The sequence below is a fragment of the Lactuca virosa genome, chromosome 5, assembly GCF_052849685.1.
Source record: "Lactuca virosa cultivar CGN04683 chromosome 5, Lactuca_virosa_CGN04683_v6, whole genome shotgun sequence".
Taxonomy (NCBI): Eukaryota; Viridiplantae; Streptophyta; class Magnoliopsida; order Asterales; family Asteraceae; genus Lactuca; species Lactuca virosa.
Genome location: NC_136430.1, coordinates 271,951,219 through 271,965,826, shown reverse-complemented (window position 1 = coordinate 271,965,826; position 14,608 = coordinate 271,951,219). Strand labels below are relative to the sequence as shown.

The 14,608-nt window shown below is 32.4% G+C and overlaps 1 protein-coding gene across 1 annotated transcript; it reads left to right on the top strand.

The window, feature by feature from the left end:
* Positions 1-1,928: 1,928 nt before the first annotated feature.
* LOC145112744 (WAT1-related protein At4g30420-like) lies at positions 1,929-7,257 on the top strand. The gene is made up of 8 exons (XM_079048877.1): positions 1,929-2,219; positions 2,337-2,405; positions 2,458-2,460; positions 5,504-5,519; positions 5,567-5,731; positions 6,203-6,353; positions 6,447-6,600; positions 6,900-7,257. Exons 1-8 carry the CDS (start codon positions 2,041-2,043, stop codon positions 7,081-7,083), a joined length of 921 nt encoding a protein of 306 aa, XP_078905003.1. The 5' UTR covers positions 1,929-2,040; the 3' UTR covers positions 7,084-7,257.
* Positions 7,258-14,608: the final 7,351 nt, after the last annotated feature.

Here is a 14,608-nt window from a genome sequence, read left to right as displayed (position 1 = left end):
TTATATATTGTTTAGAGTATAGAGTCCTTTATATAAATACATTATATTATTTGTACTATTTTGTGACAAACCCTAACATGTATTGTTTAGAGTATAGAGTCCTTTATATTTACACAAGACCAAAAAATTAAATAAACTTTGTTTGACACATTATATTATAAAAAACTTTTAACCATAATACAAAAAAACAACCTTAATAATAAATTGGGATTTTTTATTTATCATTTTTTCAAAAATAAATAAATCATATACTTAAACTTACTATATCAATATTTAATATAATATTATTATATTAAAATAACAAGGGTATGAAAAAAAATGTTGAAAACTAAAAGGTAAATTTTAAATACATATATAAATAGAAGGGTTATAAATGAATATATATATCTTAACATAGACGGTTTGTTGAGATTAAGGGTAAAAATCGACTATATTAGTTATAATCAATATTGGTGCATATGGAAATTTTATCGTGCATTTAGAAAATCATTTTGTAAATCTCGCCACTTGATCTTTATAGCTCCCAAACAAAAGTTATTAGCCTCTTTTAAAGTACAAGTACAATTTCTTTTTGGCGGTTTAGGAGACTCCCAATTAAAAAGTGGGTTTCTTATAAATGAATCATTTTTTAAAAGTTATATGCTCTATATAGAGGTTGGCCTTCATATTAAAAAGTGGGTTTCTTATAAATGAATCAAACTTTTAATCATTTATGAGAAATTAAGTAATCTGTTACGTTTTCTTCCTACTTATCTTCTCATCCAAAGAAAATAGTGACAAATGTCATATTTAAATAAAATTAATGATATTTTAGGACACTTGTCATCATTTTAAATGGATGGGAAGATAATTAGAAAGAAAAGTAGAAGTATATTTAATTTTTCATCATTTATATTTTACCAAATTTATCAGGAATGTGACATAAAATAGGTTGTAAATGAACCGAACGTTCAACAAACCGTTTGCAAATAAGTTTATATATTTTTGTTTATTCAATAAATGAATACAAATTCTCATTCTTTAAGTTAAACAAACAAAAATGAACAATGATTTATTTTTTCGTTCATTCATGTTTGTGAGTGTTCATTTATCTTGTTCGTTTACGTTTATTTATATTTATTCGTTTAAGTTTATTTATGTTAATATATGTTAAACTAGTTGTTATTACATTACTATATTATACGTTTGTTTATGTTCACATATGTTCAGTTATGTTTGTTTATCTTCTTTCGTTTATGTTTATTCATTTATGTCCGTTTAGCATGTTCACGAATATAAACAAACGAGTATTAACAAGGTAATTTATCAATTGAATAAACATCACCAAGACCTCGTTTGCTTATCCATACTTGTCCGTTCGTTTGTTCGGCTAACTTCAACACACAGACATGAACAAGTCTTTGTTCGTGTTCGTTTGGTTAGTTTACAACCTATAAGAAACTCCGGCACATGATTATGTGAATCAAAATGACATTTTGAATATGTCCTTCACGTTAGGAGCTATAAAGGTGGCCTCCTTGATTATAATGGATGGTAATTGAGAAGGGGATGAATTCACTAGGCTATATTTTTAATTAACAATTTTAGTTTTTGTTCTAACTAAGTAGTATAACGTTCCAAATACCTTTACATTTTTTTTTCCTTATAATATTTGAACATTTTTTTACACTTTTTCTATAATTGAATATGAACATTTTTTCCACATTTTTCACATCTTTTATGCCCTTTAATATTCTAAACACTTATCACACTCATCTCTTAAAGTTCTACCAACTTCTCACTCCAACGCAAAGTCCTGTTTGGAAAAGAAGATGCAATAGTCATGCACCACATGAAAGTTTTAATCTATAAATCAATGACTTTTAGTATTCAGAAGTACGAGTGACTGAAATTGCAAACGTTTAGAGATTGGGGACCCAAATGCCAAACACCTGATCACTTTTTGTAATTGTATATATTTAAAGGCTTCTCTTCGGACACCAAAGTTTCAATATTACGTAGAGTAATAACTCAACTCTACAAACCTGATCATAAGCTTCAATGGGGTCGATAGAGCATTACAGGCCGGTGATGGTTATGGTGGTGTTGCAGTTTACATATGCAATAATGTACATATCTGCTAGAGCTTCTCTCTTGCATGGAATGAGTCCTAGAGTTTTTGTTTTCTATAGACAGGCTTTCGGAACATTATTCATCGCTCCTGTTGCTTACTTTTTTAGGTAGCTTCTGACATAATCTTGGTTCAACATGCATAAATTTCTTCTCAAAATTTGTCAACGTGTTTTCATATAATAAGATTTCTAGTTCTGAAATTTGTTATTTGTCCATGTATATAGGAATAAATCAGAGAGTAGTTCTATGGGATGGAAGAGCTTTTCGTTGATCTTCATTGCAGCCTTGATCGGGTAATTCATTTTTTTTTTTTTTTTTTTTTTTTTAAAAAAAAAAAATATGTAGCGTGTAGGGTCGGCTAAAAATGAGAGCTTTTGCGAAAACGTTAATTCCTTTGCACAAAAATGGTGCTGTTTTAAAAAGCTTTTGCATATAACTGGGGTTGTTGGCCCAGAACCATCACACGAATCTTTTAGATTTACAAAATAGTCCCTATATATTTACAATTTTAACCCATTAGGTTATTCCATATGTCATGTTTATATCTTTTCCATCTCAAAATATAAAATTTTGGTTTTTGAAATTTGATTTAATAACATAAAGTTATTTCGGAAATAACTTTAATAGAATTTTTGAACTCACTTAAATTTCAAAAAGTTATTTTCTAACACAAAGTGATATAGATAATTGCTTTTATTGGAAACTTCAAACTCATTGTTTTTATCGAATTGCATTTTTGAAAACTTATTTTTTAAAAATATTTAAGGATGCATTTTCCATGTATTAAAGGTAATTTTTTATAATCTACTCTAATAAATGAATGCTTTTTTGTTACTCGTCATACTTTCATTTAATTTGTCAAATGTGATTTGTGGTACTTTTGAATTAACTTTTTTTCTTTTTGCATATGTTATTTTATAAGTTTTTTTTTTTTATTTCACATAACATTTTAATTAAAATTGCAATAAATGTAGAAATAAATTGATATCAGTGGCAACTTTCCTTTTAATTTCAAATTTTTTTAAAATTAAAACTTATTAGTTTTTTGTTTATTTATATAAATTATTTGTTTAAATTTAAAAGATAAAAAACATTATCATTATAATTCATTATTTTTCTTATTTTCTTATAAGTTCAAAGTTATTATATATATATATATATATATATATATATATATATATATATATATATATATTTATATATATATATATTGACCCATGTAATACATGGGTCTCACAACTAGTTCAAAACATTATAAGTGGCCACACTACAAGAAAAAATGGTATCAAAGACTGAAAAAATCAGTCTCTGTTGATTAATAATCAGTCTTTGATACGCATCGATGACTGATTTCACTAGTCCCCAGCTAGTCCCCGAGAGCTAGTCTTAGATAACAAATATTTTATGTATCAAGGACTGAAAATCAGTCCCTGATACGTGTTCGTATTAGAGACTGAAAATCAGCCTTTAAGACTATCTTGGTCGGTCTTTGATATATTTCCTTTGGGTCCCTAGATTTATATAATATCAGTCCTTGATGTTATCTTTTAAGGACTGAACATCAGTCCCTTATACAATCTCATTTAGTCTCCGATATGTTTCTTCTGGGTCATCATTTATAACATATCAGTCCCTGATAATATCTTTCAGGGACTAAATATTAGTATTTGATATTATCCCATTTGTTTCTAACATGTTTCCTTTTTGGTCAAATTTTATGTCATATTAGTCCTTGATACTTAGGGACTAGATATCAATCTTTGATGATATATATTGGTCTCTATTAAAATTCATCTAGATCCCCGTTATATATTTACATGTCATGTGTGATAGAATGTGATTTAGTCCCGAATATGATTTTTTTAACTGAAAAAGATTACTATGACTGATACGTTCAGTCTACGATATGTCATTTCTAGGACTAATATTTAATATCTAAGACCGATATTCAGCAACAATAATAGTTGAAAACGGAGCAAGTTTTATTTCCTATATAGATTTTATAACTACTAGTATATACATTGGAATTCATGTAAATACACAAAACAAAAAACTAGTATAAATAAATGAATAATATTCGAACACCTTCAAATCTAAAAGTTAAAATGATTAACTATAATCGACTAACAATAAAATCACTAATAAGTAAAGTAGATGTGAAAAATAATACCGAACTTTAAAGAAAGATATTGACTAATGATCGGGATCCGATAGATGTGTTTTATCCTTGTGTATAGGATCTTCATCTACATCAGAAGGGCAGGGTACATTTTGAAAGTCTAAGAACTTCAAGATCATAAAGTTTGTGATTTTTGCATATCTTCTTCTGTTTTTTGCTACTTCTCGTTAGTAACTTTGAGCTCTTTCTTGTTTTATCGATGTCTCCCCTCCATAGAGTAATGCTTTATGGTTCCTACTAAAATTTTTAACAACCTTTTGCTTTAAACGCATTCCATATCAAGAGTGATGATCATTCCAGCTAAAATTAGTTTAGCAGGCACCACCTTTTTAATTTGGACAATCTGTACCTAAAATAGTAAAAAACTAAACATATTAAAATTAATTATAAAATTAATATGGATAATGAAAAGTATTCAGTCAATCAGTCAACTTTTATGGAATAAGAGCTTAAAAGATAGAGAATAAAAAAAATTCTACTATAACATGTCTAAAACAACAGATAAGAAAAGAGATTTACTTAAATTTTCTAGTGAGAGAGTCTTGTGTTTCTCATATGACAAATCCATTAACAAATTATTGACTTGAGTAAATACGCCACCATATGGAACCTGCCACAGTTGCAATTCCTACATAAGCTGCATAAAAAAGAAATATGTATACCAGTCCATTTTTATTTATTTCACACTACATAAATGAAAAAAATGCTCAATTATTGGTATAAAAAATAGACCACCATATGGAAGCTGCCACAATTACAATCAGTAAACATAATATACAATTTTATTATGCTTTTCCCATTTGCTAACTAAAATCACAAATCTATGTTGGTGACTACCTCCAATCACTAATTATTGGAATAAAGTTTGTTTACTCAATTTCACCATATCTTTTTTTAAAATAACCACTTACCAACAGATGAAGATTTAAGGATAACCATATAGAGGTGGTGCAATTTTGGGTTCAAAAAAATAGGAACTTTATATGCAGTTAGAGCCCAACCACTTGACTTTCATGGCTAAGGATGAAAGCCTAAATTATCTATCCACTAAAGTAGTACATATGATGCAAAGTGGCATGAAAAATGAACAAAACAATTAGAAATGTCATACTTTCATATTTAATTGAATCAGATCAAACATTCTCAAAACACTAATATCAAACACATCATCTTTTCAGTTTTTCCCTCAATCATATTTTCTGAAATATGAAGCATTGCAACATTGAAGGCTAACATTAGAACTACAAGATTTTAACTTAAACAAATTTTCACAAGATGAAGGCTAACATCAAAGGCGCCAAGCTTATAAATGCACGTTTGCCTTCATCGAATTCTTCATCATTAAATGCAACCGAAAGTGATAAAGTTTGGCTTCTGGGTTGCTTATGTCTCTTTGTTGCCTGTTGTTGCTGGTCATTTTGGCTAATAATACAGGTATACGTCTAACACTATAATAGATTAGTTTGCAGTTCCAAAAAAAAAAAAAAAATCTAACACTATAATGAAATGTATGTTAAAAAAAAACTATACATATGATTTGAATTCTGTTACAATGAATGTTATGAAATTTGTTAAATATTGTAGATATCAGTCACACGAAACTAACCTGCATGTTGGGTTAATCGGTTTGTCATAGCCCACGTGCATTTTACTTAAGAGAATTTTAGTATTTTGCTTTCTTGATCAATGTAAAAGCTAGTTGGCAGTAGTCCAAATTAGTGGGTAGAATTTCAGATTACCAAAGATTGTGTTGGCCTTCATTTTTGACTAACTAGGTAGTATCTTATTGCTTTTGTCTTTCTGTTTCTTTGGTGTCTATGTAAGGCTATTTATAACCCTCCTTTCCCATGAATAAAGAGTGAGTTTTGGTCTTCATACATTAACGTGAGTTTGGTGTGTGTGTTTGAAGAGCCAATATCCAACACTGCAGACCCCTTATCTTTATCGGCCTGGATGTGTTTTATTGGGACAATGCAATGTGCGGTGGTTACGTTGTTTACAGATCCATACTTGGATGCATGGAAAATCAAATCATATTTGCAACTTAGCACTTGTTTATATGCGGTAATGACATTCGTTTGATATTCAAATAAAAATGTTATATTTTGTGTTTGAAAACTGAAGGTGATATATCTTTGTGACCATTTTGATGATTCGGGTATTGTTGGTTCAGGGATTTCCATATGTGCACAAGCATGGGTCATCGAAAGAAGGGGTCCAGTATTTTCAGCAATGTTCAATCCTTTGAACACAATCATTGTCACCATCCTCGCTTCTATATTTTTACAAGAACAAATATACGTTGGAAGGTAAATGGACGTTATATGAACTTTAATCTATTGTTACATAAATTTTGATTACCAAAAAAACATGCTAAAATATAAAATAAAAAGAGAAATAGCCAAGTTCAAGCATCAAAGTAGTTAGCGACGTAATCACATTGAAAGTTTATATGATGTGGTTTGACACCTAAAATGTTACAAAAGAATAGTTGCCTACTTTTTAAAGTCGACAATTTTATTTTTGTTTTTATTTTATTCTTCTACAATTTTGATACCAAGTGTTTTTTTATTCTTTTCATATAATAACAAAACATCCATTTTTATAGTGTGATAGGTGCAATTGGAGTCATAATAGGATTGTATGTGGTACTATGGGGTAAAGCCAAAGATGTCGCAATGATTAAAGAAGCAGAAGAAAAGAAGATGTTATCCGAAAACAATAGACTTAAGATTGTAGAAGTTTGGGTTGATGAATCCGAATTGACTGAGCTCTTTTTACCACATAAATAAAAAGGGTCGACGAAGTCATGTAGTGCAGGTTAAGGACATTAGTACATATCATCGCAAATTGCACCTCATATCATATGTGAATTTTAAGAGAAAGAATTGCATAATTGTTGCATGTGGTTTGGTGAAAATTACAAAATACAAATCACAAATTTAAAATCCATGGTTTTTTTCTTCCATGCATCTTTTATCCTTAATCTATCATTTTGTTGCATCAATAGTCCGTATAATAAGTTCAATAGAAATGTGTTGTCAGATACAAAGTTACCATATTTTTTTTTGTTATTTTCGGTGTTTTTTTTTTTTTTTTTAAAACTTTTGTTAAAAGCTTTTACTATTTTTAAATCACCTCCCCCCCACACACACACACACATACACATTGCTTGCAAGCATATCCCAAACCAAGAATAAGAAAAGTCTTCACATTCGTACCATTGTCTTCCTTCCCGATGCATCATTGTCCACATTTATGCCCTATCTAGAAGTGGAGACTTATCTCATGGCGAAGTTAACAAAGAGAAGCCTTAAGGTGGAACTGCAGATGCAAACGTCAACCACTAGTGAAGATGTGGGGTGAGGCTTAATAAAAACAAAACAATTTGTGAAGATGCTAAGTGGGTGAAGCTACGAGAGTGGAACTCGTTTATACCTTGGAAGGTAAATATTTTTTATTTGGCGTGTGATGGGTGATAGAATTCCAACGAATTTCAATTTTTCCACCGTTGGAATGGATGTCCCTACCATTATTTATGTCATATGCGAATTGGGGGTCTAGCAACTCGATCATATGTTTGTTAAATGTGAGGTCGCAACAAGGACTTAGAAAGTGATTTTAAATTGGTTAGAGATCTCTCAAAATCATATTGGTTCGGTTGCTAAGATGTTCTTGTACGTGGATCTGAAGGTTTGTATTATGATCAGATACACTTCAAGTACGAATGAAACAGAAAATAAATGACACAAGGATTACTTCAAATGTTCCTTTCACAGAGAAAAGAGGTTTTGTTTTCACCAAGAAGACGAGGTTTGCCACAAAGATAATTGACACAAAGCCACCAACACTAGCACTGCATTAGGGTTAGCCCTAATGTAGTATATATACTGAGCAATGTTGTAAAACTCGGTCAACTCGGTGATTAATATGTATAATATACTTAATGATTTATTATTTAACACACACATGTGATTATTACTACATATATATCTTAAATTTTCAATAATTATTCACGAAGTGAGACCATTATGTGTTTTTCGGTTTTTATGTATTCACATATATCTAATTTTGTGATTATTTCTATCAACTTGTGATTTTAACTTATGATTTTGACATTTATAATTTCCCTAAAAATATTTCTACATGAAATACCGAATCCGAGTACTCCCGAGTACTCCCGGGTACTCGTTACTCGGTAGTCGGCCGAACAGATACCGAGTAACGACTTCTACAACCTTGAGAAGAATAGAATATCAACTTGTAGTCTAGTAAGATTGTGATGTCTCCTGGTAGCGTGGGTTAAAACTACCATTCACTGACATAGTGTTTCGAGATCTCATCAGCGTGTGGTTTCATACACTGAATCAAAAATCTCTTTTATTAGAAGAAAAATGGCAAGAATGGATAGGTACGTGTAATACATCACAAACAATGATATACCCATCGACACAGATTTGCCAAGCTCTCATCAGCGTATGGTACATTACGCTGAATCATAAAACTTTAAAGAAGAATGTGAGGGCAAGAATGGATTGTTTCATTCATGCTGAGGTGAAATCAGCGTGAATCATTAACAGTTTAACTCATCAACAGGAAGTGGTTTAAACTTCTGTATCATAAAGTAAGTTTTAATCTAGAATCAAAGATTCACTGTTAATTCATAATGGCACCATGTCTACCTCAAACTAGTAGGTCATGGACATTAACAACCCTTTGTCATTTAAGGACCTGAGAAGTATCTCTTATGCTGATGATTATGCAATCAGGGTAAGTTATTGGGTTATGCTCAATGTTTCAGCAAAATATGAGACTTGATGCATACGACAAGCATGCTTCCAGGGACAGGGTCAGGTAAAGATGATTAACTTAAAAAATAATAAACACCCTATCCTTTTTATTAATATTTTTCATTTGGAACAAGCTATCTCACTTCTGAGAGTTTAGACAATGCTAGACAATCAGCGTGAGAGGGTGAATCAATGTTATTAGCAGATGGTCTCGCTGATGAGAGACTTAGAGATATTTAGTCACATACATCAGCATGCTTTTAGGGACAATGATGTGTCAAAAGTTGCATACTAGGCTCAAACTTGCCACCTTCAGATTCCTTTTATATAGAATGGTATAAGAGAATAATATAAGAATACAAACAAAAGAATTAGTCAAACAAGAAATAGTTTAAACAAAAAAATGTGCAACTTTTTCAGAAAAGTGATAAAGACTTGATCCATCAAATCTTTGGAATTGAATGGTCATTAATTCCCTTCCATTTTCCGATATATCTACCACTTGAAATTTCAGTTATAAAAGAGAGAAAACAAAGGTAAGTACATCATCAAGCAACTCACAATTGATGAAGTATTTTATCATTAAAGCGTCACAGATGGATTTCAAGCTTGATCAAGGGAAAGAGAGAAGCAAAGATAAGTATTTGTAACCAACGAGTTAACTGACTTGAATCCATAAAAACATCGTGTCTTCAAGATCAACATGAGTGAATACGAGGTTTTATTGGATTATGAGTCAGTAGATGAAGCTAAGACTTACTGCTTTGACGATTGCTCTTTGCATCCATAACAGTGAGTGGAGGAGAAAGAGGGTATCCGTAAGACGAAAAGGACACGATGCCACTATTTTTCTCAATACCAAGAGCATTAAGATCCTTCAAGACAGCTTCAATCCTTTCAAATAAGATGCAAAAAAATCTTAGATAGGTTTGAAAAGGAATACATGTAAATACTAAATGTAAGACTTTTCATTCATAATGAAAGAAGCACTTTGTTTTTTAGTTTTCCATAAGATCGAAAAGAAGTTAATTAACAATTAAACCATAGAAAGCATGCTAAGATCAGCAATTAATTTGTTCAAACTTTTTTCATCCAATGGCTTGGTGAAGATGTCAGCTAGTTGATCAGTGGATGAAATATTGAACAATTCCATTTTTCCCCTTTGAACTATGTCCCTGATGAAATGGTGGCGAATGTTGATGTGCTTGGTCTTGGAATGTTGCACAGGATTTTGAATCATCTAAATGGTATTGATGTCATCACAGCAAATGGGTGTCTTTGAGAAGTTCAGACCATACTCCAAGAGGTGATTCTAAATCCATAGAATTTGGGCACAACGCCTTCCAACGGCAACATATTCAGCCTCAGCGGTAGAACAAGACACTGATGTTTTCTTTTTGTTGGACCAACTTACCAATCTATTTCCAAGCATTTGAGCTCCTCTTGAAGTGATTTTACAATCAATACCACACCCACAATGATCAGAGTCAGTGTATCCCACCATGTAACATCCGGACTTTCAGGTATATTATTGTGTGATTAATCTTAAGATTCATGGAGTGACTCGGCGAGTTGTGAGTCCAACTCGTCGAGTAGAGTCGAGTGTCCACGTGGGATTAATGAATGGACTCGATGAGTCAGAAATCGACTCGCCGAGTAGGTGTTGGGCAGAGAAACCCTAATTTCCTGGGGTTGGGGCCTATATAAGCGAACTTATAGCCCCATATGCGCCTCACCAGTCACCCTACTTCCTTGAGAGAAACCCTAATCGTCCATTTGAGGTGGAGAGTGAGAAAGAGGCTAATCTTGTGGATTTTAGTGCATTGTTGAAGGAGAAGTGGAGAGCATCAAAGCTTGGTTCAAGAGGAGGCTTTGGATCTAGAGGTTTTTCAGAGTTTTGCTTCAGTTGGAGGTAAAAAGATGCTAACTTGGTCATCTCCTTATGAAGATTTTGGTTTAGGGGAGTTTCTAGGGTTTCTCCCATTCTTTTTGGTGTCATTGTGATCTTTGAGCATGATTGAGGTTGAAACCTCATATTTGAGTTGTAGGAGGCCTTGTGAGCCCAACGACCCGAACTTTATTGAGTTAGAGACAAGACCTTGAGCATGTAACCTTTATTAGAACTTGTATTGGCATTATGGAGCAAGTATGCCATGCATGAACGTAAAGATTGAAGCTTTACGTGACATTCGATCCTTGGGAGGCTAGATCTAGAGTTTAGGGTAGTAGATCTGCCTTAAAATGTCTGAATGAGAAAACAGACTGAAGGGACTCGCCGAGTCCATGAACTGACTCGACGAGTCGGTTAGGGTTGTCCCGATGAGTTTGATCATGCGATAACTCGGCGAGTTGGGGGTTAACTCGACGAGCTAAGCTGGACTTTCTTGAGACTTCCAAGGAAAAGAGCGGACTCGACGAGTTGCATGAGTGCACTCGACGAGTCGGGTCAAGCAAGGACTGTTGACTCGAGTTTGACTTCTAGTTGGTCAAACCTGAGTAATGGAGACCATTGAAGGGTAAAATGATATTTTACCCACTTCCGGAGTTAGAGAGAGAAAGAGTAACCTTTGGTTTACTTAGATTTAAGAATCAAGTATTAATTAGAGAATATTTACCCTATGTGTTAGGCGGCGGCTAGTTCGAGATTTGAGTACAGGGATAATTGCTTGCGTGCCTCGAGGTGAGTTTTCTCACTATACCTTACCTAGAGTGGTGACTATGCATGACCAGAGGGTCTTATGTGTTTACATGAGTTATGTAGTATTATGTTTTTGTTTATGTGATATGTATATGCTATATCCTGATGCTTACAAAGCTAGGACCGAAAGGTCAACAGAGTTAGGACCGGAAGGTCTACAGAGTTAGGATCGGAAGGTCATCATGGCTAGGACCGAAAGGTCCATCAGAGTTGTGGGACTGGAAGGTCCCACTGAGACACATTGACCAGAAGGTCTTACAGAGCTATAGCCTCGAGTGGCTAATTATTTGTGCGTGGTATTTTGGGGAACTCACCAAGCTTCGTGCTTACCGTGTTATGTGTTATGTGTTTCAGGTTCTTATCAACATCGCGGGAAGGCGTCGGCTCGATTGTACACACATCTGAGTAGAGATATATTATTGGAGGATCCTGGATTTGTGATAAACAACTTTTGAAATATGTTGATAAATTGATACTTGTGATTTTTGAGCAAATGTGGCATGTGTTTTTAAATGAAAAAATTATTTGAAAATTTACGGTGTTACACACCAACTTGAATTCAGAGTCACGAGGATACCATAACCCAAGATTGGGTGTATGTTTTAAGTACCGGAAGATCCTCTTGGCAATATGAAGATGAGATTCCTTAGGACTAGTCTGATAGCAAGCACACAATATAGTGGCAAACATAATGTTAGGGAGACTAGCTGTAAGGTAGAGTATAGAGCCTATCATTCCTCAAAGCAGAGTTTCATTCATATCAGTGCCACTTGGATCAGTGCCAATAGACGCTGATGAAGACGTTGGTGTCTTTGCCGGTTTGCAATCGGTGAAACCATACTTCTTCAATATATCTGCAATATATTTAGCTTGACAAACAAAAATACCGTCAGTTAGTTGTTTGACCTGCAAGTCCAAAAAGAAATTTAGTTCACTCATCATGCTCATTTCGAATTTCTTGGCCATAACCTCTGCAAATTTTGAACTTAGCTTCTTATTAGTGGATCCAAATATGATATCGTCCACATACACTTGAGCAAGAATGATATGAGATTCCTGATTGCTTTATCAACAGAGTGTTATCGATCTTTCCTCGTTTGTATCCTCTTGAGAGAAGATAGCTTGCCGACGTGTCATACCGTGCCCTGGGAGCCTGCTTTAAGCCATAGACAGATTTATCAAGACGAAACACATGATTTGGAAGCTCTTTATTTTAAAACTATGGAGGTTGTTTTTGAAAGACTTCTTCTTGAAGAACCCCATGTAGAAATGCAGTCTTGACATCCATTTAGTAGACTTTGAAGTTTTTGAATGAGGCAAAAGCTAGAAACATACGGATTGCTTCAAGTCTTGCAACTGGAGCAAATGTTTCATCATAGTCTAACCCTTCAAGCTGACAAAAACCTTGAGCTACAAGCCTGACTTTGTTCCTTATTTTGAGGTTATTATATGAATAAATATCATATGACAATCTCAAATGGTTACTACATTACCAATATTATCATCACCATTACTTGTTTCTTAACTTTGTCATTTTATTCTATGTTAATTTTAATAACTATGGAGCCTAATAAGATATTTTCCACTGTGCGCTACTTTTCAATTTAGTCATTGTACTTTCAATTTAGGAATCATAATATGAAATATGGGTGACAAATCGGATAATTGTATCGTGTTTTTCTCTTACACGACACAACAATGTTTTATGTAACACAACATGACACAATGTTGTGTTCTCTAACTAACACAAAAACAAACCAATTTAAAAATGAAAAAGACAACACGACACTATAAAGATAACATAAAATAGTAATTAGTTTATTTAATTAATATTTAATCACATATAATACGATAAACACAACAAACAAGAAAAACACGACAAATAAATGCTAAATCGTGTTTATTTCGTGTTGAATTTTGAACATGAACACAACACGATACAACATGTTGTTTTTTACACTTGACACGAACAAGAATTCAAATTTCAATTTCATCATAATTTCGTTTCGTAGCGTATATTTTTGTCGTGTTATATCATGAATTGTCACCCATACTCTGAAATAAATACAACTTTTACATATTAAGGTGATATAATTCCTTCATAGTAAATATATCAATTTTCCATGTTTCGTAATCCACTAATACACATTATTCAAGTACTTTGATTTTAGCGCACTCAAGGTATATCAAACTACTTTCTATGGAATTCATAACTTAGCTAGATATAATCGAATGTATCATTATTAACATGTAAATTACTCATATTTAACCAATTTAAGTTCTCCTCTTAAGAATCCTAACCCTAAGAACAATGGAAATTTTACCCTCATATCATACACCCTATAAAATCGTACAATTCTACAAAGAAGACAGAACATAGACAACATATTTAAATTTTTTATTTTTATTCATTAAAATACAACTAAATAGTTGATGTGTCAAGAATGAACTTGTGTCACATCATGTAAACAACCAATTGATCTGTCAAAAACGAACTTGTATCATACCATGTAAATAAGTTATTATAGGTTAAAAAGTTGCATGAATTGGTCCTATTTGGAAGCGTAGTTGTATAATTTGCGTAAAATCTTTGGATATATGTTGTTTTTAGTGTGATTAATTCATAAACTTAGTAGTTTTAAGATGTTTGCAAGTTGTGATGATTACTAAAGTATAAATCGTTAAATTGCTAATTTAATTTTCTGTGTGATTAATTTCATAATTTTAGTAGTTTCAAAATATTTCTTCTTTAATTGCAAAACTGAAATCTGAAATAATTCATAAATTAATTTTTGTTTAATTTGATTTTAATGACATCACGCCTTCGCC